Consider the following 27946-nt stretch of genomic DNA (forward strand, 5'->3'; position numbering starts at 1 on the left):
TTTGCAGAATAACCCTGATGTACTGAGACCCAACACCCTAAATATTCATTTCCTTTAAAATGGAAACAAAAGTTGCTATCTAGTCAAAGGCTTCTTTCATTTTCTTCATCTCATGGAGTTCTACATGAAGGTAGGGATGAAGACAGTTTACAGCCAAACCTTAGAAGATGAAAATTGGAACATAACAGATTAACTCAGAGAGAAGTGGAATGAGGTCAGGCCAGCACCTCAGTCAGGTGTTAAGAAATTATAGCTCCATTTCAGCTTCAAGAGTAACTGTGACTCATTCCTTAGCAGAAAATGAGATAAAGCCCATTGCAAATTGTCATTTCTTTACCTGCTTGGGAGCTGTGAGAATTAAATAAACTAACATTTTATAAAGAGTTTAGAATCCCTTGATAGGAAAGTGTTATATAAGAGTTTTATAATCCTGTGCTTTCTGTATCTTCCTTAAAAAAAAAAAAAGCCAATGTTCTCATTACAAACGAGAAAGTAAATTGATACAAAACTAATTTTGGGGTGGCCATACTGGAAAAAGGTAAGTTCCTATTTTTGATGTTTGATCTGGGTTCTGTGCATTATATCCTCAAAATTCTTTTACATCCAAGGATAATTTTGTTTCTATGGACTGTCCTTCTAAACTGTACAAGACTTGCATTTTTGAAGTGTTTACAAATCAAGTATAGAGGGTCATTTTGAGCTTGCAATTACATGCATGTACTCTTTACCTCCCAAGTTGAGATGGGTACAGAATTTGTTCCAAACTGTCTTAATTTTAGCAATTCTTCTTAAATTCTGAGGAGAAAAATTTAGAAATTCATTTAACTTGTTAAATTACAAACACATTCAGTCATGAAAGAGTTCTGTTTTATTGTACTTCTTTTAGGATTATGGTTTTCCAAGAGGAATGTAGGATGTTACTAAAAGAAGAAAGGATCTATAAATTTTAAATGGATATTAAATGAAACTGAGTCACTAAAGCATGTCCATGGATTTTTGTTAAAAAATCTTAATTGTAGATTCTTTGAAGAGTAAGAGTTATGGGAACATTCAGATCATAGTCAGTGTTTACTAAGTTTCTCTTTAAGATAACCTGGGGTTATGGTATATTTTCAGTGAGGTAACCTGAAAAAGGCAAATCATGTTTTTCCTTCCACCCTCCTTTTGAAAATAACCAAGGTACATATTTGAATCACTAAGTGCTAAGTTATCTCTAAAGCTGCTCTTCTAACTCCAGATCAAACCAAACCTAAATTCTGTAATTGTTTGGTTTTGCTTTTGCTTTTCCTCGACTGTCTCACAAGTCTATCTCTTTTTGTTTTTACACCATCTTGCACCCTTGACTCAATTAAGTCTATGGATGTCATTAACACTTTTCATCTTTTGGATTAAGAATGTGCTATACATCTTCAAAGATAATGTATCCTTTATGTATGAGGCATGAAAGGTAGAATTTCTATGTGGAAGGGTGTGTGAGTGGAATTTGGGCTGAAAAGAGTAAAAGGATGTTGAGAAAAATTTCACTTTTTGATATCAAAATGTTGGGCGGTGATGGAGGTTGTGTAGAGTTGAGTGTGTGCTACAATTTATTAAATATGGGTTATACTTATCAAATTAGTTTGTGGTTCCCTAAAACTCACAAGTGAATGAGGACATGTGCTTGAGTAAGAAAACCAGAATCTGAGAACAGACTGTACAAGAGAATAACAAAGTTCCTCAAGGGCTCAAAAAGGAGAATAAGTACATCTAGTTATGGCAGTTGGTAAAAACATCTGAGACTGGCCCTTTTGACAGGTGAAGTATTCTCAAAAGTAGGGAATTAATAGCTTACCCTCACCTCCTTTAAACCTTTGCTCAAATTCCCTACTTTTCTTCTACAACTTTGACCATTTGATAGGCTGTATTTTTTACCTTTTTTTTTTTTTTTGCCCATCTCCCTTCATTAGAATATAAGTTTCATGAGGACAGGGATTACTGAGTTTTATTTATTGCTGTAGTCCTCAGCATCCAGAACAATGCCTACCACATGGTAGTCACTTAATATACACTTTGGAATACATTTTACATCTATATAAACAAGGCTTAGAGACTGAGACATATGGGACATATTTGGGTAATAGTGGACAAGCAAGTTTGGTTATATAAATATGTGTAAGTGATAAATTTGGAATAAGTCTGTAGAGTTTCTCTCCCCTCCCCCCAATGACTTAATGAGTATCTCTGAACTCCTTGGTCTGAAGGTCCTGTTTCTCTTCACTAGTGTATCCCCACAGCCCAGAGTGTGATTCACACAATGCCCAACAGATAGCATTGAATTAAGATCTGTTGAGAGAATGAACATGTTTGTAAGTTCTCAAGCTATGCTAGCTTTTTTAGACTGTGATATTCAATGGGCCCATAGAACTTATGGTTAGGAGTCCCAGAGATGATTCAATATTAGCAGTATTAGTTCTGTTAAAGTAACACCAGCTTTGGCAACAAATAAACACAGAGTGTGGCCTGGCTCAAACTCAATAGTTTTTTCTTATTTCTAAGACAGCTGTTCCTTGCTGGTGGGTGGCTTTCTGACATGTGGTGATTTAGGGATGAGGATGGAGTGGACAAGTAGAGAAGTAACTCCCTAAATCTAAGTTACCTTGCAAACCTGAGAAATCTTAATGGACTTTTCTTCAAAACTTTTTTTGGTCTTAATTTCTTGTGTTTAGGATCTAGAAGTGGTTTGAGTTTTTTCCTGCCCTTTGGTACTCCCAATTTCTTTTTACTTCTGTTTATAAACTGGTCACTTCTTGCCTGAACTTAGCTCTTTCTTGTAATATCTTTCTATAAACAATGGGAAGAACCAACCCATGCTAATATTCTGGGTATTTGCAATTACTTTCCTCAGCTATAGGATAAATAGGCATTTTCTTTGTCTTCCAAGTACAGCTGATAGTTTTACTAAATGTTACAAATGTTTTGTTATTGCATAATACTGGCCTTTTCTTTCCATATTGTGATATTTATGTTCCTTCCACCTACTTCCCAACTGCTAAGCTAATGCCATATTTTTTGTTTTTGTTAAGATAGCACTCTAATACACTATCTTCAGTATTAGTTGTGATGATGCTGAAAGGTAGCAGAATATGCCACCCCAAAATATGACTGTAGGAATTTAGAACATGCCACCTCAAAGGATGCTGCTTTGGTATATTGATTATTTTGAGCTGTAGGCACTTTAAAATAGCAAATGAAGAGAGTGATTTTTTCTTTACTCCCCTTATCAGTCATAAATCCTCTCACCAGGAGTTTCATCAACAAGGGAAGTATCACAGGAGAGACTAGAAGGTGGTACCACACACAGATAAACCCTGTCACAAACTATCATACCTCCCACCTATTCTTTGAAAGGCCCATTCATAGGAGATACCCAGGAAAAAGAGAGTAACCTCAGGGTAGCTTACAATTCAGACTTAAATGACATCTTAATAGAGAAAGGGAAGAGTGAATCTTAGGGCCTCTTTAGGGGCCTCTTAGGGGAGAGTAAATCAAGTATACATGTTAATAAACTTCTATTTGTTTTTTTGTTGTTGTTAATTTTTTTTTTTAATTACAGAGGGTCTCAGCTAAGAACTCAGAAGGGTAGAGAGAAAATTATTTTTTCTCCCCTACAATGCTCAAGTACAATATCATGACTTAAATACAAGAGAAATTTGTTCATTGGTCATATAACGAAGGTGGATATTTTAGGGTGGACAGCTTTTTCTCTGTGTGGTGATTCAGGGATCCAGAAATTCTCCATGTCATGGCTCCATCCTCTTGGGCCTTATTATTACTGTCATTCAGGGAGAAGAGAACGGTTTGGAGGGAAAATTTCCTTTTATAGAGTCTTGGCCCAGAAAGGGCCCACATCACTTTTGTGTATATTTCAATGGATATGCCCAGTTGTATGGACATACTTAACTGAAGGGGAGGTTGGACATATAGTGCCCAGGAAGAGACAATGCAATTTTGTTGTATAACAGTCTACCATAGAAAGGTCACTGCAGGAATCTCTGAAAGCTCAGAGTACTTACATCCTAATAGGTACACCAGTTTAGAGATGTGCAATTTTGCACTGTTTATTCATGGTAAGATCACATTTCCCTATAATCTTTGATGTTTCCTTTCTGTGTGACTAATAGTCTAAAAATTGGCAAGCATTATTCTGCATTTGTCCTTAAGATAACTTTAATTTCTGTGTTTCTGAACCTTCTGTTTTATTGAAATTACCTAGAATTCTGATTACAACCCTCTCAAATAAGTGTTCCCTTCTCATCCATTGATGCCGTTTTCTGGCTTAATGGACATTCTCTAGAGACCCTTATTCATAGGTTTGATGAAGAAAAAGATGCTAAATATTACTGGTGAGAGAATTAACTTTTATTGCTCATGTCTCTTCTATTCCTCATTTGAGATTAAATCCATTTGTGATTGTATGATACATACCTTATTTGTACAATTTATTAAGGAATAAATTATTCTAGCCAATATCCTGAGTTTTGTGAAGCTCAACATTCAGTATATATCATTTATCTTGACCAACCTTGATCAATAGATCTCTTGACCAGTAAGAGCTCTTACACTCCTGAAAGAAATTAGGCAACCCAAGAGATTTTGTTATTCTAAAATCACTGTGTTTTCTTTATAATCTGTAAAGTGTTTTCCCCAGTGTTTAAAAAAATACATATGATAAATAGGATCTGTGATATATAGAGTCAACCTTAGATTTGTTAAAATAGAAATTTTGTACTCATTGCAAAAGTTCTCCAATCTCTTAGCATCATCTCCATTATTCAAATTTTCATATTAGAAAAAATTTTTAAGGCTTGCTGTCAATTATTTAAATATACTAAGATAAAACATGCTTAGTTGGTTAAAACATATTATTAATCAAGAATAATGAGCAGTTTCCTCTAGACAGCTCTAGCCTGCTGGCATCCAGTGAATTTGTCCACCTATCAAAGATCACCAATCCCTATATTGGGTCCATGTTTTTTCCCCTGCTAGATTATGTTCCATGCTCTGTACCTTCTCTTTTCTCAAAAACAGGATACTGATTCTTAGATCATAGTCCATTTTCAAAATGTAACTGAAATGTGAAAGAATAGAACACTCATGATCAGATAGCCTCAAAGCAAATGCAATTATCAGGAAAAGATTTAAGAAATATATTTGTGGGACCATGGGAATTTTAATCACTTTACTTTTATACAGCTAGAAAAACAAAATGGTAGAAAACAGGAAACTTCTTTAATCAAGCAAAGTTTTTGTGATTGTGGTTGATGAATATGCAAAAGCTGCTCTGAATTTTTTTTAGGGCACAGCAAATTGCCATATAGGCATCCCTAATAGCTGTTTCTAGGTTAAAAGAAAGGAATTGATTTGTTAATCAAGTATATCAGAGGCTTAAAGAGATAGACATTTCTGATTATGTAAAAAAAAAACAAAATGACTCCTAAGCAGAGCACCTGAACTCTGATTTTCAAGTTAAAATATTTCTGGTAATTAGCATTATTGTATTCATTGAATTAGTCAACACACCAAGGCAAAATCTAAAAGTTACTTGAGGCTCTAACACAAGATTGTGTATCTCAGAGATGGTTCTCTCAAGAAACTTATCAGGCTCTTACAGAAATCCTACTTCCTCCATAAAACTTTAGTAACTGAAGAGATAATTTTCCCCTAACTCACACCCTTGCTATTCCTTGAACCCTTAAACCCACTGCTCTACAGTAATTCTTTCTACTTATATCTTCATTGTTTTGATCTTTCGAATATTTATTCAGCCCTATGTATGCTTTTGATTAGAATCCAAGTTAGAGTTGTTTTGATACTTTAAGGTAAGTAGATGGATGAATTAATTTCATTTGTTCATTCATTCAAGATTTGTCGAGTGCCTACTACTGCCAGGCGCCAGGGAAACAAAGAGGAGTCAGAAACTGATCCTATCCAAAGAGGAATGATAAGTAGTATGCTTTTGGGGGTTCTCTATTCTGCAGCTATTTGTTTACATATTGTGTATCTCTTACTGGATTGACAATTTACTGGATGATCAACTCTTTCTGGATTTCTCTTTACAGATTAGAGACTGGAGGCACAGCAAAAATAAATACTAAAAACCAAGCTTCACCTGAGTGATCTAGTCAATCTCCGGCAGTGGGGCCAATTATAATCTTCCTAGGTGATTTGATGAGCAATCTGGGCTGGGAATTATTATTGCTGACAATGGGGACCCTTAAAAGGTTTTAAGCAAAGATGTAACATGGTCAATTTTTTATTTCAGAAAGATCACCTTGGCTACAGTATGGCAAATAAATAGGAGTCATATGTGAGGGGACAGAAAAGCAATTGGGGAAACTGGTGTGATTCAAATAGAAGAAGATCAGGGCCAGAACTGTGGCAGTGAGACAGCAGAGGAGAAGTGAGTGGCTGCCATCTTCCACCCTGGATCTGGCAACAGACTAGAATGGATATGTGGGTGGAGGATGGGGTGGATTAGAAAAATGACCCCAGGTTTTTCTCATGTTTTCACAACTTGCAATCATCTCATCAAGAATTAGAGTCTGTTTTTCCATCCCTTGAATCTGGGCTGGCCCTGTGACTTCCTTTGGCTGGTAGAATGTGGCAGAAGTATAACTGGAGTTCCAAGCTTTGGTTCCAGGAGCTTTGTCAGTTTGCTCTCCTAGTCTTGGATCCCTGTGACCTCTGAGTCAACAAACCCAGGCTAACCAGCTAGATGATGAGAGACACATGGTCCAATTGTCATCCCAGTTCACAGCCTGCTAACACTAGAAATGAGTGAGGCAATGACAGGTGATGGCAGATGCATGAACGATCCTGGCTGAGATCACCTTCTATGGGAGACTGTGCTGGACCTGACTTCTTAAACTGTCCAGTTATACGAACTTTAGTTATGGCAGTTAGTATCATCCATCAAGAGTGACTACTTTAGGGGCACCTGGGTGGCTCAGTCGTTAAGTGTCTGCCATCGGCTCAGGTCATGGTCCCAGGGTCCTGGGATAGAGCCCCGCATCGGCCTCCCTGCTCAGCGGGAAGCCTGCTTCTCCCTCTCCCACTTCCCCTGCTTGTGTTCCCTCTCTCACTGTCTCTCTATGTCAAATAAATAAATAAAATCCTTTAAAAAAAAAAGAGTGACTAAAGTTCAAAAGCTAGTCTCAAACTAGGTTAAACACTGAAACTGGAAAGTCTTACAAACAAAGGAAACATAGTCAACTTAAAAATACTATGGCATTGGCCCAAGGTTATGTTGTCTACCTAGTTGAGTAAATAAAGCTCACTAAGGTAATCATCATAATAATGCCATAGGGTTTTTTTTTTTTACCTTTGAAAGAATGTTTTTAATGTATTCCTGCTTTTTTCCACATATTGTATTGTTTCTCAATGTTTTGTTATTGAGTTGACTACCAATAGCCACACAGAGAAAACTATATGCCACATCTGAAATTTATGTTCCTGAAATTTAATCCATAACTGCATTTGGACATCTGCCTGGATTATGAGAAATGTTTTCTCTCTTTCAAAAATCATGCCAGAGAAAGCAAAAGTAATGTTGCTTTATTACTTTACAAAGCCTTTAACAAAAAAGATGGAAATGCTATTTCCTACCCCAAACATATTGACAGATTTAAATTTTGGTTTCTTCTTCACTTTTATCTTTCAATATCATTTATAGTGCTCCTCTGTGTTCAGGTAGGTCACCAAGTCACTGGCTGTTTAAGGCCATCATGTTAGATTTCACTGCTTAATTACAACAAATTTAGCAGCTCTGTTTTATTATTTCACCATTTCACTGGGAGTGGTTTGGTTTTTTGTTCAGGGTGCCAAGGGCTGAAATCAAGGTGTCAGCTCAGGTTGTGGTCTCATCTGGGACTCAGGATCTTTTTACATTCTCGCCAGTGCTGGTGAAATTTGTTTCCTTGTGACTATAGACTGAGGTCTGTCCCTGCTTTCCCTCTAGTCAACTGGAGTCCCTGCAATTTCTTACTACATAGCAGTTCTTAGCATGGATGTTTGATTTCCTCCAGGCCAGCAGGAGTGCAAGTGCATTTCTCTGATTTCCTCTTTTGCAACCAGCTAGAGAAAACATTATTTCTCCATGATTAGGTCAGGCCCACCTGGATAATCTCCCTGTTAAAATGTCAAATGATTTGGGGCCCTAATTACATCTGCAAAATCCTTTTACAGCAGTACCTAGATTAGCGTTTGGTGGGATACCTGGGAGAAGGTGTGTATATACCAGGGCCAAGAATCTTGAGGACATCTTAGAATTCTGCCTACCATAGCCATGATTAAGAGAGATGCCTATAATGGCACTATCAGTTCCTAATGAAAATGGGAACAAATGATTCCAATAGCGTGAATTCTAGCACACATTCTATCTTCTTCCTCACAAGTTTCCCAATCAATAAAATGTCCAGGTGGATGTTAGACCTTTTAAAGGTGCAGGGACCACAAGCATTCCAAAGTTCCTGTAGATCCAAGTGTATGACCTGGGAGAGTACCAAGAAAGATTAGAGAACAGTCAACTTCAGCCCGGTGCTGAGGAAGGAGAGTCACACCAGGGAAAGGCAGTGGGAATTTCACATACAAGCGAAGGAGAAGGGATGATGCAGTTTTTCCCCACGGAATTTTACAGTTCTTGACATCCCACTCAGTGGTACCTGACAAACCAACTAATTTTTGAGGGTATGTTTTAGTTTGAAAAAAATGTCAGACTTTTGGATACAGGACAGTTTTTAATCTGAAAGCTCTCTGAATGAGAAAACTGGAAACAGAAGCAACATTAACTTTTCTTTTAACAGAATCTGTAAATTCTACATAGAAATTTTGTCATCTTACATAAAGCATCTCTATTACTTCAGAGCACAAAGAATTTGTGAAGAAATGTAGGCCGAACGTGGTGTTCAGACCCTAATTTTACTCACCTGCAAACTGTCTCCCTTCCATCATAACTTTATTTAAATCATGGCTGTGCTCTTAATTAACAATTTAATTGGTTGGCGCTTTCTCAATCCATTTCTCTGGAGGCATGGTTTTCTGTTTAACTTTCTTGTTTTAATTCTTCAGCAAAACCATAAAATTTAATTAGCAAAGTAACCAGCTTTGTAACAGTGGTTCTAGGTCTAATTAGCTATGCTGGGACCGTACCTTCTCAGATTTCACTCAACATTGCACAGACATTTTGCATTTGTTCATGTTTCAGATAATACAGTGTGAATTTATAGCCTAGGCATGAATCCCATTCACTTTTCACTTTTCCAAAGATGTTTAGTTATAGCCAATGAAGTCAGAAAAATTAACTTAAAGCATCCATATATGCTATTAAACTAAGAGCCATCAAAAGGCCAGCATGTAGGGTTGTTACCTTACCATGTGAATGGTTTTCCTTTTCCTATTGCTTTTCTATTTCTGTTGTATTTCTGTTGCTTTTCTATTGCTGCAGAGAAAATTACCATAAACTGAGCAGCCATTTACCATCTCATAGTTCGGTAGATCACAAGTCCAGATACAGTTGCCTGGATTTTCTCTTCAGGGTCTCACTGGGCTAAAAGCAAGATACCAGCTGGGCTGTGATTTCATTTGGACCCCAGGGTCATCTTCCAAGCTCAGATGGTTGTGGCAGAATTCAATTCCTTGTAGTTGTGGGACTGACATCCCCATATCCTTGCTGCTTATCAGCTGGGGGTGGCTCTCACCTCCTCAAGGCCAGCAGCATTTCTTATCACATGGCTCCTATGGACAGCTCGCAACATGACAGTTTGATTCTTCTTTGAGACCAGGAGGAGGAGCACTTCTTTGACTTCTTTCTCCAACAGCTGGAGGAAATACTTTGCTTTTTTTTTTTTTTAAAGATTTATTTATTTCAGAGAGAGAGAGAATGAGCAGAGGGAGAGAATCCCAAGCACACTCCCTGCTGAGCATGGAGCCCAATGCAGGGCTAAATCGCATGAGCCTGAGATCATGACCTGAGCCAAAATCAACAGTCAGACACTTGACTGACTGAGCCACCCAGGCACCCCAGAATCACTCTGCCTTTAAATGGCTCATCTGATCAGGTGAGGCCCACCCCAGGTCATCTCCCTTCTGCCACATAATGTAATCTATCAAGGAAATGACTATCTCATCATATTCACAGGCCCTGGCCAGACTCAGAGGGGAGATTATGCAGGGTGAATACACCAGGGGGCAGAAATTTTGGCGCCATCTTAGAATTCTGCCTACCACACTGTGCATGAGGGAAAGGAAGCAACTAAAAGCTCCCTTCCCCTTGGAGGCAGTGCATGAGGTGTGCAAAGGAGCTGTTAACAACAGTGCCAATTCTATCCCATCAGCTCCACAGGGCATTAGATGACAGACAGTCATCTTACTTCTCTGTAGCCTGCTTTCTCTGCCTGGCCAGAATTCCTGCTTTCAGTGGTACAAGTGGATCACTCGATGAAATCATTTGAATTTAAAATGACATCCAGTTAACATGATGCTTTTAGACAGAAATGTATTTAAGCTCAGTGCTTCAAATTTCAACCCAATAAAACTCTGTCTTTGGTAAAAAGAAATGAAGAAATGTGCAGGAAAATTAGCACAGCACACCTGAAACTCCTGTTCTTAGAAAGGCCTACTTGCAAGTGTGGCCATTAGCTAGCATCTGGAAACTTAGGGCGGTAGGATCCCTCCTGAAATCTAACTGAGAAGAGTGGTTCACTGTATACCTAAACTGTGCAAACAATATAGTTCATGCTAAACACCTGCTTTCCCTTGAAGAATCTGGAATTTTGGTATGTACTTGGCAGAGGGGGCCTACATGACTAGGCTCCAATAAAAACCCTGGGCATTCAGTGTATAATGAGCTTCTCTGGTAGACAATATTTTACGTATGTTATCACAACTCCTTGTTGGGGGAATTTAGAACATCCTGTGTAATTTCACAGGGAAATACTTGGAAGCCTGTGCCTGGTTTCTCCTGGACTTCATGCTATGTGCTTTTTCTCGTTGCTGGTTTTGCTTTGTATCTGCTTGCTATAATAAATCATAGCTGTGAGTAGGATAATTGGCTGAATTGTGAGTCTTGCAAATCTCTGAACCTGGGGGTGGTATTTGTGACTCAAGGAATAAAGTAAATGAGAACATGACAATGTACACATTGAGTCTAGGCTCCACTGCCCAGCAAACTTGGCCCTATTCCTCTCCATTGGGAAAATGATCAGAGTAAACAGACTAGAGGCAGGAGGCAGGCCTCACGTGGCTTCTAGAGGATTTGGAGCTGTCTGGATGTGTGCTCCAATGCCACACTGTGACCTAGGGCAAGTTACTTAACCTCTGCTTCTCCTAATTTCTTCCACTGTAAAATAGCAATAACTGTACCCACCTCATAGAGTTGTTAAAAGGAGACAATTTATAGGAAGCACTCAGACTACGACTGGTGCAGAGTGACTCAGAGGGGCTGGATGTAATTCTCTCTGGTGTGGAACCACTAGAGCATCGTCAACATTCTGATATTAACTCCCTTGCTTCCCTTCACTCTGCTCCCCTCTTCCTCACCAGCCCCCTTTCCCTCCCTTCTCTTAGTTATCCTCTAAGCTCCTTCACATCCAAACCATTTCCTCCCCCAGATTACTACCTTTCCTCAAGGACTAAATGAAAATATGCAGGATTTTTTTTTTAAGTGTATACAGAAGTGTGTACAGAAAAGAGCACAATATAATGTGTTCTCATCAGTGTCCACAGTCCTTTCTATGCTCAACATCGTTTTGTTCCATATACGATTTAGAAGAGTTTTTAAGTAACCCTCCCAGTCCTCACTAATGAAATTTTAGTACTTTTGATAATGACGAGTGCTTATCACATATAGAACTATGCTATTTTATTTTTATAACTTTGTAAGACCTACCATGTAAATGTATTTACAAATGGTGTGTGTGTCTGGGGGGTGGATTCTTTCACAAGTATTTTTTCCCCAATACTTGGTTAAGCATATTTGTTTCCTGAAATACTGGACTCCATGGTGTAAAGTAGCCATTTTGTTTTTTCCAATGGTGTCTCTAAAAAACAATTTTAATGGAGATGGGAGCTTCTACTTGAAAACTGCTTTGCTTCTTTGCAAATGTTGAGTCCCTGATGGGCTGTTTAGATAGTGTTCAGATATTGCTGCTGAAAAGACTATAAGGAGGTTAATTATCATAGGAAAGTTCATGTTGGTATCCCGAAGCAGAGATTCCTTCGAGAAGGAAAAGAGGTTTAGGAAATGTCTGGTAAGCAGTCTCTCTGGTACAGGATACAATCACAATTTGGGGTGAGCTCCTGCATTTTCACTTTGAGTCCTTGTAATGAGACCCAAGCTTAAATTGGACAGTGCATGTGTAAAAGCTGGGAATGAGGAAAAAGAAAGTAAATGAATAAACTCCAAGTTCAATACTTCATTTGTAAGTACATTCAATATTTCAAGGAAAGATGTCAAAGACAAAAATCAAGCCAAAAATAAAAGACCAAAAATTAGATATTTGTAATTATCTCCAGAAGCCACTGAGTCTGTCTCTCTTCTCTTATCCCCCTAACATCTTCTCCAGGTAGGACTGTCCTCCAAGCATTTAGGACACATGTTTTTCTATCCCATTTTGGAGATTAAGGAGGCCTTCTTGGTAATCTGTTTTGCCAACCATCAAAAAGAAGCTAAACCACCCCATATTTTATGGCCTTACCTCTGTTCTCCGTAGGCCTAGAAAAGAGCCCATCACCCCACTTCTCATCATAACTTTCTAGCTAAAGCTAACACTCAATTATATTCAGTATTAGGGAGATGGGAAATTCTCTATCTCTAAAATCCACAAAATTCACCGAAGATTGAATAATCAGAGCCCTTCAACCTTTGCCAATAGAATTTTCTTATCAGATCCACTGAAACATACCAAAACTAATTAACTTGAATTTCTTTTATTTTCCTCAATTCTCTTCTGCTTGAATTTAATTAGAATGGAAGTATAGATGATCAGCAGGAAAATTTTAAGAAGGAAAAGTGAAGCTCTGGAAAATTATAAACAAAATTCACTCATTCATTAAAAACAACAAAAAACATTTACTGAACTTATAGCATATTCCTGACACTGACATCACAGCAATGAGAAAAGTAGACAAAAGCTCTCTCATGAAGCTTACTCTCTCATGAAGCTCTCTCATCTCCCTTACCAAGGGAGATGGAAAATAAATGAACTCATGAATAGATAATGGGTAAGATACATCATATTTTGAATAACCTAACTTATCCTTTAAAAGCTCTTTCAAGTTATCTCTTAGCATGTTTTTTCCCCTTGGCTAATTAATTCCACTTATTCAACTCCCATCAGCAAAGCCCTGTAAACACATTATAGGTGTAAGGGATAAGTGGTGGAAGCTCTCTTACCTTAAGTTGGTGGTATATTTTCTTCAGTGCATTTGCTTCTTCTTCTGTATTGGGAATAAGTCGAATCACCTTATCACTATAAGAAAGGAAAGAAATGGTGTTATTTACCTTTCAAAACTAAGGGTTTAGCTAGCTCTATCTGCTTACCTTTTAAAAAACTAACTTTGCAATTAGGAAGAAAAACAGCAAACTCTGGACTGGACCAATACCAGCAATACCTAGCCACCCAGGAGCCCCGGAAAAACCAATAGTCTTAAGGCAGGGGAAAAAAGACCAATGTGGGGCTCCTGGGTGGCTCAGTAGTTAAGCGTCTGCATTTGGCTCAGGTCATGATTTCAGGGTGTTGGGATTGAGCCCTGCATTGGGCTCCCTGCTCTGCGGGAAGCCTGCTTCTCCCTCTCCCACTCCCCCTGCTTGTGTTCCCTCTCTCACTGTGTCTCTGTCAAATAAATAAAATCTTTAAAATAAATTTAAAAAAAAGACTATTGGGTGTTTTTCCATCAGCTTTTAAAGATTACATATTCACACTTAAGCAGAGAAAGGCCAAAAACACAGAAACAATGGTTTCAAACAATGGTTACAAAGAGGGCATGTACTGCATGGAGCACTGGGTGTTAGAAACACGGGACAAGGACTTTCACGAATAGCTCAGAGCAGATACCAAATAAGAAATTTCTGATGACAGAAGTAAAAATATTCTTTTTAAAAACTTAATGCTGAAAAGGAATGTGACTTTCAATAAGAGAGCATATACACTATGGAAAATTTCTGGTTTGGATTTTTCCTACACTGAGAACAGTAAAGATAAGCTCATCTCTATGGGCCATCTTATTTCTGTAGTACAGAGCTTCCCAAGTGCATATGGGGCCAAATTGGAGGGCCACCAACTGTTTCAAGTGTGCCACAAGATATCAATGGCTATAAAAATTTTTAAGTGATAAAAATTAAAAAATTTTTACTGCCAATAAAATTGTACCACAGCTGAAATTATATTTGAACACTCTAGAAGTTTCTTTCAGTAAAGATCTTGAATTGTTTAAGATGACTGGATGAGTCATGCTATCTGCCAGAGAGTTCTCTATAGTGGTGACCTCCCCCCAAGGTTTGTCAGACAGCTGTTATTATTTTTAGTTATGTCATGACGGGGACAGGTTGGAAAGCACAACTCTAGTATATAATAATCACAAATGGTTCAATGTGCTTTGTATAGCGCGTAGTTATTAAGTATTTATTAATGGATTGGTATAAAGGATATTATTGAGAATAATTGTTTTTTTTTAAATTTTATTATGTTATGTTAATCACCATACATTACATCATTAGTTTTTGATGTAGGAGAATAATTGGTTTCTAGAGGAAATGTAAGAGTTCCCTGTACTAAATAGAGTACAACAGGAATATTTTTCATAACCCTCTACAACATTTTACAATGACTGAAGATAAAGTAGATTAATACTAGACACACACACACGCACACATGCACGCACACAGCACATAACAAAAACTCTAGCAGTTCACCCACAACTTATCTCTTCAACCTCAAAGGTATACTGGAGTAAGAATGGACTATGCATACTTTCCCATGGTTTTACTACTTGGTGAATAGCAGTGTCCAAGGCTAGGTAAGATTAATATGAAAGTCACTGAACCCCAAGGGAGACTTCCAGATTTGTTGGAGAGTTATTCGTTAGGGCTGTGTGTTCATTTCCAATCACTTTAGCTTTGTTATTTCAAATGATCCTGTTATATCTTCTTTTGGCCTATGCATTAAAAGGACCTTGGTTTTTAGATAATTTAGTATGTCTCAGGCACTACTCTCGTAATATGTCACTTTAGTTTCCTCAGAATCACACAAAAGCACCCCTCAGTATCAATGCCATGAAGTCTGTTTTTCCAGAAAGAATCTACTTTCTTAGTAGTGGCAAAGAAAAAAGTCATCAAGTCATTGTGAAACAACTCCAAATATGACCTTTAGAATTTAATTTCTCTTTTTCATTTCTGGTACACAATTCTCTGTCCTTTATTTTTCCTGGATTCATCATATCCTGGCCTCTCCCACCTGACCCAATATAATTCTTGGCAGAGAAAGGCAACTCCGCTGGGTGATGTGGTTGTTTTTGAGGGATGGATCACTTGACAGCTTGCTGAAAAACACCTCCATCTGGGGCCCTATCAGCTCCTCAAGAGTGCAAAGGAAGCAATCTGTAGCTGTTTTACAGCCATAGAAGATTTTTTTTTTTTAAGTGATGGATAATTCAACCTGGCAATTGATTCCTCTTCTGTGAGTATAGGATAAAGGTGACCATGCCTAGGATTTTTACCTCTGAAAGTGATTGCTCAAACCCAGGTTTGTCACTTTTATCACACGAAGTTCACTTCATCACAACTTGTAGAAATTCTCAGGTGTGACTTGAGAAATGTGTTTATTACTGTTTGATTACTTATCAGAGAGCAGAGAAGAAGGAAAGTTATTTAGGAAGACCCACGTAATGTTATATTTTGTAAACCCATAAATTTTCTTAGACTAACCAGTAACCAAAACCAACAAGAGTAATCTATTCAGCATGCAAAACCAAATGCTTCCCAAAGGCCCCATTTGTTCCATCAAACATAAAGCTCACTCTCCCTAGATCTGAGAGCTAGTCTTTTTTTGAAGTGGCGAACAATAATTCAGTAATACACACAGGAAGGTTTCAGGAAGTACAGTAGCTCCTGGAATTCAGAGAAAAACTAGCTATGTACAACTATCAAAGGTGAGTGGAAAGGCTTTCCTTATAACTGATGGCTTTTTTCAACCGCTTGGTGGCAACATCAATTTAAGACCCCTTGGCTACCCTTTGTGATTAAGTTGAGAGAATCAAAGATCTGCAATAGGGGGAAATCGGAGGGGGAGACAAACCATGAGAGACTATGCACTCTGAGAAACAAACTGAGGGTTCTAGAGGGGAGAGGGGTGGGAGGATGGGTTAGCTGGTGATGGGTATTAAAGAGGGCATGTACTGCATGGAGCACTGGGTGTTATACGCAAACAGTGAATCATGGAACACTACATCAAAAACTAGTGATGTAATGTATGGTGATTAACATGACATAATAATAATAAAAAAAGATCTGCATAGGCGTTGAGGTTAGGGAGCTGACTGGGCAACCACTGCTCACATGTGTATGTGTTTGTAAATCAGATATTTCTATGGGAACCTATGTAAAGTTTTCATAGAGAACATAGGCATTTTAAATGACAGTTTAAAAATGGTATATAGATGCAGAATATTCCAGATAACTAATTGCCCAGTAATTATGTATTCACTCATGATATATTTTGTCCGCTTGCCTTACAGGACAAATAAGGTTATGTTGCTATCATGCTAGCACCAAGTTGCAAGTTGATTACTGATCCTAACGTACAGTAGCAACCACATGAAAGACCCTTTTAAACACATTTAATCAATTTAAAAAGTATTATTAAATGCATAATGAGAACATATGCACCCAGAGAAGAGTATTTGGCAAGAGAGCACCTTCTCTAACCTTTTACAATCTGTCTGGGCTTCAGTTTCCTCATCAAAGGAGTGAGCAATAAACTAATTCCGTTGCCTTCCCGTTTTAAAGTTCTAAGACCATGCTGCTCAAAGCTGATGCCTACTATATTTATTGCTATGCCTCGACGGCAACACCTACGGAAGAATGTGTTTTATGGGTAACTGGAGAGTCCTCAGACTCCTTTGGAAAGACACAGATCTGAAGCTCCAGATTTTTCCTTCTGGGTCTTGGCATGAACTTTCACAATTGATTCTATTATTAAACTCTAAATTTCTTTATAAGTTAGAGAACCAGTTTATAAACCTATGCTTATAAAAATGAAAATAGTACCACAGATACAAAATAAAGTTCCCCTTCCAGTTCTCTTTCACACCAAACCTCCCATTGTCCCTTAGTGGCCATTGTTAATTTTTTGTGACCCATTCCTGACTCCTTTGCATTTACACACAGGATGGTTTCATAGCATTTTCTAATACTAATTTGCTTTTATTTTTTGCTTAACATGTTACTTTTGAAACACTTTTTTAAATAAATGGCTGGATTCTATTTGCCAATGTCTTATTTTGAAGTTTATGCCTATAAACTTCAAAAGGGAGACATTTTAAAAAATAAACTTTTTATAAACCAAAAAAAAATGTTCTTTTTGAATCACCCCTGTTTGATGTTGGTATCCGCATTAAGCTATCCTCATGAAACTGGAAATTTCCCACCCTTGTAATATGCTTCGACAAATTGACACAGAAACTATGTCCCTGATTATTTCGTAGAATACGCCCATGAAATTATTCAAGGTGGGACCAACTTTTTTTTTTTTTTTTTGCAGTTGGGGATTCTAAATTATTTTGTGGTCTATTCAGTTTTCTTCCAGGCTTTTTGAGTTAATTTTGGTAATTTACATTTCCTGGAAAACCATTCATTTGTTTATATAAATTATAACAAACTTAACTGCAGTGTCTTATAACTTATCTGTAGCTTTGTCCCCTTTCTATGTCTTAATGTTATTTGTGGTTTTAAATATAAATTCTTTAATCAGACTTTCCAAAGATTTTATTGTTTTTTAAAAATCATTGCTTTTATTGATAAGTTATGTTTGTGTATATATATAATTTCTACTTCTATCTCTATGAATTACGTACTTCTTTCTTTAGATCTACTTTGTTACTCTAGTTTTAATAGGGGATATTTTTATTGATATTCAGATCTAAGTTGGTGATTTCAGGTTTTTGTAATTCAACTTATTTTTTTTTTTGAAGCTTTTATTTATTTGACAGAGACAGCAAGAGAGAGAACACAATCAGGTTAAGTGGGAGAGGGAGAAGTAGGCTCCCCGCTGAGCAGGGAGCCCAATGTGGGGCTCGATCCCTGGACCCTGGGATCATGACCTGAGCCAAAGGCAGACACTTAACCGACTTAGCCATCCAGGCGCTCCTCAACTTATTTAAATTAAAAAAAAGTCACCCATTTCTCCCAGACCCCATCCCTTGCCTCTGACAGCCACCAATCTGTTCCCGAAGGTTTTTTAGGTTTCATATATAAGAGAGATCACATAGTATTTGTCTTTCTCTGACTTATTTCACTTAATACAATGCCCTCAGGGTTCATTCACGGCACAAATGGCAAGATTTCATTTTTTTTTATGGCTTAATAATCCTCCATTGTGTGTGTGTGTGTGTGTGTATTACAATTTCTTTATCCATTCATTCATTGATGGTCCCTAGGTTGTTTCAGTATCTTGGCTATTGTAAATAATGCTGCAGTAAACATGGGGTGTAGATATCTTTTTGAATTAGTGTTTTCTTTTTCTCTTGATAAACATCCAGAAGTGGAATTGTTGGATCATATCGTAGCTCTACTTTTTAAAAAGAACCTCCATACTGTTTTCCATAGTGCTTGTATCAATTTATACTCCCCACCAACAGTGCATAAGGGCTTCCTTTTTTTCCACATCCTTGCCAACACTTATATTTTTGATGATAGTCATTCTAACAGAAGGGGGGTGAGATTTCATTTTGGTTTTGATTTGCATTACCCTGATTATTAATGATGTTGAGCACCTTTTCATGGGCTTGTTGGCTATCTGTATATCTTCTTTGGAAAAAATGTCTATTTAGATTTTCTGCCCATTTTTTAGTTAGTTTTTGGCTATTTAAATGTATGAATTCTTTATATGTTTTGCATACTAGCTACTCATGGGACAGGTGGTTTGCAAATATATTTCTCTCATTTGGTAGGTTGACTTTTCCTTTTGTTGATGCTTTTCTTTACTATGCAGAAGCTCCATTTGATGTAACCCCCCTTTGTTTATTTTTGCTTTTGGGATCAGATTCAAAAAATCATCACCAAGACCTATGTCAAAAGCCTTACTATGTTTCCTTTCAGGAGTCTTATGCTTTCAGGTCTTATATTTACACCTTTAATTCGAGTTAATTTTCATGTATGATGTAAGACAGTGATCCAGTTTCATTCTTTTGCATGTGGCTGTCCAATTTTCCCAACACTATTTATTGAAGAGACGGCGCTTTCCCCATTGTATATTCTTGGTTACTTTGTCATAATTGATTGACCATATATGTGTAGGGTTATTTCTGGATGCTCTATTTTGTCCTATTGATGTATGTGGTTTTTATGCCAATACTATGCTGTTTTGATTACTATAGCTTTGTGGTATACTTTGAAATCAGAGAATATGATGCCTCCAGCCTTGTTCTTATTTCTCAAAATTACTTTAGCTCTTTCAGGTCTCATTTCATACAGTTTTTAGGATTTTTTTGTTCTATTTCTGTGAAAAATACCATTGGTGTTTTGATAGGGATTGCACTGAATCTGTAGATTGCTTTGGGAAGTATGGACATTTTGACAATATTAAACCTTCCAATTCATTTACATGGAATGCCTTTCCACTTATTTGTGTCTTATTCAAATTCTTTCATTAATGTCTTATAGTTTTCATTATATATCTTTCACCTCCTTGGTTAACTTGATTTATAGGCATTTTATTCTCTTTCATGCAATTGTAAATGCGATAATTGTGGTTTTTAGTTTCTCTAAAGAGAACAAAAGAGTTATTTTGAAGAATGTTAAATTCTACATATACCTTTTAAATATGTTTAATTATGTTATTTAGATCTTCTATCCTTATTGTCTATTAAATTTGACAATTTTTGATAGAATTTTATTTAATATACCTACTGTGATTTTGGATTTGTCAGTTTAATTTAAAAACTCTTAATTCACATATTTTGATATGTAGGTATATATAAGTTCACGACTACTGTATCTTCTGGATGGAATAAAGCTTTTATCCTAAAATGTCTCTATAAAAATCCTTCTATAGCTCATTTAATGCTCTTTAAATTCTTTTTTTGCCAAATGATTGGCTGGGACAGTTTTGCCTATGTCTTTCTTATGCTTTTTCTTTTCTTTTTTTTTACAGATGAGTTTCTTGGAAACATAATGCTAGACTAAATTTTTAAAAATTTAGTAAGATTTTTCTGACTTTTGACTAGAGAATTTTACTTATTCACATTAATTGTTCTTTATTTATTTTTTTTTTTGGAGATAGTACAAGCAGGGTGGGGGTGCAGAAGGTGGCAGACAGAGAATCTCAAGCAAGCTCCACCCTCAGCATAGAGCCCCACTTGGGGCTCAGTCTCATGATCCTGAGATTGTGACCCAAGCCAAAATCAAAAGTCGGATGCTCAACCAACTGAGCCACTCAGGTGCCCCTCTTTTTTATTTTTTTTTATTTTTTATTTATTTATTTTTTTTTAAAGATTTTATTTATTTATTTGAGACAGAGAGAATGAGAGAGACAGAGAGCACATGAGAGGGGGGAGGGCCAGAGGGAGAAGCAGGCTCCCTGCCGAGCAGGGAGCCCGATGCGGGACTCGATCCCGGGACTCCAGGATCATGACCTGAGCCGAAGGCAGTCGCTTAACCAACTGAGCCACCCAGGCGCCCCCCTCTTTTTTATAATATAAATTTAATATGTATAAAAATGTAAGGCACATACATTATCTAGTATTAGAACATGTATACATATGTGGTTTTTATTTTATTTTTTATTTGTCATGGGTTCTTGCCTTTTCTCCTTTCCTTCTTTCTTGGAGTTAATTCTCTGCCAATTTTTCTTATCTAGTACTGTGCAAGCTATGCATCTTATGTCTATTTTTTAGTGATTTCTTATAAGATTTACAAACTTACTTTAAAATACTTCATGTCTAGAATTAAGTCTTTGTATTTTCCCCCCTTGAACAAGATCTTATTTTTTTTCATCCTCCTCCTCTGTTTTTCTTTTTTGCTCCACATTTTGTTAAAATCACCTAGAATTCTTGTTGTACATTGTGTCTAAGTGGATATCTGAACTGGGTTCCTTCAAAATTCATATGTTGAAGTCCTAACCTCCAGTATCTCTGAATGTGACTATATTTGGAGATAAGGTCTTTAAAGAGGTAATTAAGTTAAACTGAGGTCATTGGGTTGAGCCCTAATCCTGTTTGACTGGTATCCTTAGAAAAGGAGGGAATTGGGGCACAGACCTGCACAAAGGGAAAACACCATGAAGACACAGGGAGAAGGTGGCCATCTGCAAGCTAAGAAGAAAGGCCTCAGAAGAAATTAACTGTGCTGACACCATGCTCTCAGACTTCCAGTACCAGAACTGTGAGAAAATAAGTTCCTGTGGCTTAAATCACCCAGTCTGTGGTACTTTGTTATCACAGCCCTAGCAAACTAATACACACACTGAAGATGGCAGCTTGATGGCTGTGTCCTCAGCCATTCCTTGATATTTGAATGACTTTAGTCACTTTGTTTCTAAATTCTCCCAACACTGCATACATTTCCTATCAAAACACTCATTGCACTCACTGTAATTTGTTTAGTGTCTTTATTTCCTACTAAACTCTAAACTCTGTATGAACAGGAACTCAATACATTTTGGTTTATTCTGTGGGAGTCCTGTGAGAGGGTCTCTATAGAGTAGTCCAAAGCTTGTCTTGAGGGTCTAGGAATAGGTTTATGTTTTACCTGCAATTTCTAGATCATGCAGAGTGTAAATTAGGAGCCCACACCCATACATGATAGAGACCTGGGGTATCTACTTTTCAGTGATCTCCCATCACCCAAATCTCTAGTAGACTAAAACCTCCCTCCATTTCTCCAGCTATAGGGAGTTCTTCTCCACACTTTTAAAGTTCCCTTTCTTTTTATAAACTTGCTTGTAAGCTCTCCATGTCTTCCTGTTACAGGCATTGGAATCCCAGCCTCAGACCTGACAGTCCCTTTCCATAATCCTGACTCCCAGAACCATAGGGTATCAGCTTTTTCTTTCTACTTTAGCTTTTGCTTTTTGCCTCCAAATGTTTGGCATCTGGAAATTTCCCTGCCTTCCTACAAAGTTCAGTTATCTACTAAAACAAATGACAGGGTGGTAAAAGTCCGTACTCTGGAGAGAAGTTGCCGGCACTAGTTACGGGACTTCAGGCAATGTTTTTCACCTCTCTGTGCCTCAGCCCCTCTATCTATAGATTGGGGTTACTGGTACTTAATTCATGGGTTATTGTGAGGATTAAAGGAGTACACATGTTAAGTGCTTAGAATAACACCTCACACAGAGTAAAGGCTATATAGATGTTTGATCCTATGAAGTTTTTGCATTTTTGGTATATTTTCACTTTATCCAATATTTATACTTTAGGGTTCCTGACTATAACAACTCAGTCTTCTATGTTCTATTAGACTCTAATATGTTGAGTAAAATGAGTAAGATTCTTTTAAGAGGAAACTACTTGTAGCAGACATCCTGGATAGCTTAAGAATGCACAACTTGTCCACAGTCTTACTTTGAGGTATCATTTGCCTGGTATCTTGTAACTCCTTCCCATGTAACCACACCTAATTTGACATCCAGCTTAAAGGCAGTCAGGTAGAATGACAAGTGAGTTCTGCCCAGTTGGGCTCACTCCCCTGGACAGTGACTGACTGCTGATCTAGTCAGATCTTTGGGAGTTTACACTTGAAATAATGGAAAAAAAAATCATTTTGCAGTATCAGGAGCAACGTCATTAGATACAGGTAATAGCTCAATTACCACAATGGCAAGGTTCTCAAGCAGGGATCATAGGCACTGGACACACTGCCCTTTGTAAAGGATCCTTCAGGCTCCAGGGGCCAGTTTGGAAATAGTCTCCATTTCTTCCTTGTGTTTCTTATAATAAACTGCTATCATCTGATGTATCTGGAGCATGTCTTTTTTTAAAACCTAACAAATGTACTAGTGCTAAGAATATTTAAACTTAATAAAAAAAAAAAGTATCTGATCTCCAAGTCACTGGATTTACCTTCTCCCATCTATTTCCTCTTCAGGTAGGGAAAAAAGAGAGTAAGGCTGGATTTTAATCTGTACTCTATCACTTGACCAAATTGCTTAAACATTTAGAGTCAATGATTCCTAATCCTTAAATTGAGGAAACAGCAATATACTGTTGTATAGGATTTTTGTGAGAATTATTTCATTCAGACACATTTGTTAAAATTACATTATATGCCAGGCATGGCAGTAGGTGCTAGGGATATAGCAGTTTCTGACAGTGATGGGCTTATAGTCATAGTACCAATGAGATATTGTTTGGGAAATGCTTAACTTGTTATAGCCTCTCAATGCATAGTAACTTCTGCTATTATGTCTACAGAAAAAATATTTTCTCATTCGGTAGAACTTAGCTGAGAGCAGATACTTCTCCAAGTATGTTTCATTGTGAACATTAGAAACAATAAAACATTATTTTATTATGGATCTATTTAACCATTTTTTGTTGTTCCTGGTGTTTTTGTTTCTTGACCTTTCCATAGGTATTTGAATCTAATCATTGATCAGTTTCTTAATTTGGAACTATTTCCTCTCTTCTCAGGCAGCTCTTTGGCATCTACGTATCACACACATTAGATGGTATTTTCTACAACAGCTATTGACAAACGGGACACTTTATATAAAATAAAAATGGAAAATTTCAGAGTAAGTTCTGTATAGATATTCTCTCTATTGGTACAAGCTGCACAGTTTCAATACTTTTAAAGGCACAATTTACCCAGATACAGAAAAGGAGATCTAATGCTATTCTTCAGAAGGTATAAGATTAGATGACTGTTGTGGATGCTGTTGGCTGCTCCTCCAAATCCACTTTCCCCTTCTTAAGACCCTAGCAGAAGGGGTTTGCTCTGATATTCACCCCATCCCTTCATCAGGAATGGGTCTTGATCAGCCAATCAGAGCTTGTATATCTCCCTAGCAACCTTGGTTAGTGTGGAGATTGACATGTATTATGAATTGGCCCAAATTTAAGGGCAGGATTATTACTGCATGGTGGGTAGGGGGGTATTCATTCTCCTGTCAAATGTAAACAAGGAAATGAATAACTGTGCTTGCCACTGGCAGCCTGTAATTAGGAAGGGAATGAGCTGTAGGGTGAAGCAGATTCTGTGGACTGTTGAGTGGGGAGAAGAATGAACCTGGGTATTCAGTGGTCTTGTTGAATCAAGCAATTAAGCTAGTCCTACCTGTCCTACCTCTGGACCTCCTGTTATGTAATGTAAAAATTTTATTGTATAGGCCAGTTTGAGTCAAGCTGTCCTACTTGTAACCAAAAGCACCCTGCACAATAATGGTAATTTTACTTAGTTATTTTTAAGGAATGAGATATGGAAACTATGGAGTAACTAAATTTACTGTTAAATCAAAGTCTTCACAGGTGGAAAAACACATCTGTGTTCTTTCTTTCCTCCCTGAATACCTTTCTCTAAAATACTCCTTTGATTTTGATGGCCACTCTGTGTGTGCTTTCAGAAGGGAAAAACTAGGATAATAATCAGTAGCTAAAACTCATCTCCTATTCACAAGAAAAATAGGACAGTTTAAAATATTTGCTGAATTTTCTGAAAGCTTGTATCCCATGGAAGAGTTAATAGGATGTTCACTTAAAAAAAAAAAATCGCATGTCTGAGCACAAAGAAATCCAATAGATAATCCCACCTAGAGAAATTAATGTTCACATGTAGATTCTATATTATAAAGTGCTTGGGTCTCAGTGCTGCATTTTCTTTGTTGAAGATTATGTCTTAATGCACACAAAAAATTTCATTAAGAAGCAATAAATAAGAGATAACTTGGCAGAGAATACTTTAGAGAGCTAAATGGATTCTTCTCTTCTTTGGTCATGGTTTATAGTTGCAATATAAAGTACTCAGAACATGAAGAAGCTCCCTGTGGCAGTTTGCTTAGGACATAAGGATTTAGATTTCTTTTGGATTAGATGGAAGTGATGACTTTCTTCTTCTTTTTTGGTTGCTGCAGTATGTTAACAGCAGAGAAAAGAAAAACACATAGCCTTCAAAAAGCCTTACTGTTATATTCACTTTATAACATTTTCTCAAGAGGCTGAACACCTACCATGATATCCCACACATAGAGGAGGATCAATAAATATTTGTTGAATTGAATTAAAATTGGCTTTCTGTAAACTGCATCATCTTTTAAATTTCTGAAATTGGCTTCCATGGTAAGGTTTGAGAATTTCTTGTTCTCCCATTACTACAGGTCAGAGAGGAAAAAAGCAATAAAATGCAACACTGCCATTAATTTTTTACAGTAAGATATTACCTTCACTGTGTCTCAAGAATTTGCTATGCATTGTGTCAAATCATTATATGATACTTCAATTTAGTACTTTTTGTAGTATTTCAGATAGGACTCAATCTGAGAAAACTGTTACCACAATGGAGAACAAAGCATTCATCCAACAGATACTTTTGTAGCCATTATTCCATGCAAGTCTCTGGTGGGGAGGAAAAAGGAGCTGCAAAGCATAAGGAAAGAACTCCAAAGATGGGTTCATAAGGCACAAGCAATACCTTATATTATTATAAGGTAGCATATGATCAATATTTTATACATTATATAGGAAATGTATATAAAAAAGGATTAGAGAGTGATCAGAAAAACCTTATGGAAAAACTCTGATCCTTGAAACTAAGATTAGGGTCCCAGTGGACTGAAAACCATTGACATATATAGTCTAGTGATTTTGAAATTTGAGTGTAATATTCACCTGGGAATCTGTCAGCATAATTTCTTGGGCAAAAAAATCCTGAAATCACCTTCTAGGATAAAACACTTAGTAATACTGGAATATGTATGTTTGTGTGTGGTGTATCTTTTAACATGCATGGGCAGGGTGGCAATAGAGTAAGGGAAGGCCTGAGAGAGCAAAAATGCTCACATAAGCTAATACTGAGACCAGTGGTTACCCTGACTGATGGGCATCTTAATAGTCTCTGATGGCCCAGAGTCTGAGCAAGGTGGGAATTCAGATCAGAGATGGTCACAGAAAGTCTTAAAGATAACAACCTCAAGGAAAAGATGACTAGAAAAATGCCCTGTGAAAGGAGAGTGGGGAAACTTCTCAGTCATGGACTTGGTTGTGGATAGAGGAAAAAATGTAATCATCACTGGGAATTTGAAACCACAAGCTAGGGGAGTACAGGAAAGATGGCAGAATAGGAGGACCCTAAGCTCACCTTGTCCCACAGACCCACCAAGGCAACAATTACATATATTTTAACTAACTGTTGAAATACCTTGAGACTGGCAGAACAGATCTTCCATAGCTAGGCATAGAGAAGGCCACCTCAAAGAGGGTAGGAGTGGTGGAGACACAGTCAGGAACCAAACCCCCAGTACTACTAACCACAAACAGGAGGGACATCACAAGCAGAGAAAAGCAAGGGAATTAGACCCCACTCCCCCATCACACCCATAGCCCTGGGGACCCACACTGGGAAGACAAGTCCCCATGATGTCTGACTTTGAAAATCAGTAGTGCTCACCTTGGGAGAGTCAGAGAGTGATAGAAGACCAAGTCCCCACCCTTAAAGAGCCAGTCTAAGACATAGCACAGAAGCAGCAGTTTGAAAAGCACCTGGGATATAAGGAAATTTTTTTTTACTATTTTAGGATGTGTGTCAGAAAAGTAGGAAGCTACAGATTTCTCTAGAACAAAAGTGCAGGGCTGGATGGGCTTTTTTTTCTTGCTCTCCCCTAGCCTAGATAATTGGATGCTTATAGGAGCCAGTTCTAACACTTTCCACGTCCGTTACTAATACCCCATGTTCCCCCACATTCCCTCTGAACCTGCTCCACCCAACCCACCAGGTACTCCCTCCAAAGCAGTTCCTGCCCAATCACATCTGGCAGGCAACCCCAGCTAGGACTGGCAACCCTCCAAAGTGATTCCTGCCCTGGGGATGGTGCAGGGAAGATAACCCCAGACACCAGTGCCCTCACATTTCCTGCAGCTGGATCTCTTAGCTGGCTATGCAGTGAACAAGCCCTCTGCTTTGGTGTGCCCACAGCTGTCAGAGTGGCTAATTGCAGCCAGGCTCCACCCACCAGTGAGCCCATAAGCTTTGAAAGCTCAGGTAGCAACCCTGCCCAGCGTGCCAGGAGCAGGGAAAGTGGGTCATTGCAGCCAGCTGTGCTGAGGTCCAGTCCCACCTATCAGCATGCCCACAGCATCCACAGCTCAGCCACAATAGGAAGTAGCAGGCAGTCCATACATAACACACCCCAGGAGTACCCAGTTCTGGTGATGAGGGGGTATTGTGCTACAGGACACCACAGGACCTCTTCTGCACAAGGCAACTAATTTCAAGACCAGGACATATAGCTGACCTAATACATAGAAACAGACAAAACAGAGACCAAGGATTATGCCATGAATGAAAGAATAGGACAATATCACAGGAAAAAAAAGCTAAATGAAATGGAGGTAAGAAATATGTCTGATAAATAGTTCAAAGTAATGGTCATAAAGATACTCACCGGACTTGAGAGAAGAGTGGATTAATGTACTAAAAACTTCAACAGAGATAGAAAATGTAAAAAAGAACAAGTCAGAGCTGAAAAATACGACAGCTGAAATG

At 37.8% G+C, this 27946-nt stretch overlaps 1 protein-coding gene across 1 annotated transcript in view; it reads right to left on the bottom strand.

Annotated features, from left to right (window-relative positions):
• CPA6 (carboxypeptidase A6) overlaps positions 1 to 27946 on the bottom strand; it is a 343928-nt gene that overhangs the window by 176858 nt on the left and 139124 nt on the right. Inside the window, exon 2 of the mRNA XM_021688439.1 lies at positions 13430 to 13505. Within this exon, the coding sequence (XP_021544114.1) occupies positions 13430 to 13505 (76 nt within the window). The remainder of the gene's footprint in view (positions 1 to 13429; positions 13506 to 27946) is intronic.

Source organism: Neomonachus schauinslandi, chromosome 4 (genome assembly GCF_002201575.2).
Source record: "Neomonachus schauinslandi chromosome 4, ASM220157v2, whole genome shotgun sequence".
Classification (NCBI taxonomy): domain Eukaryota; kingdom Metazoa; phylum Chordata; class Mammalia; order Carnivora; family Phocidae; genus Neomonachus; species Neomonachus schauinslandi.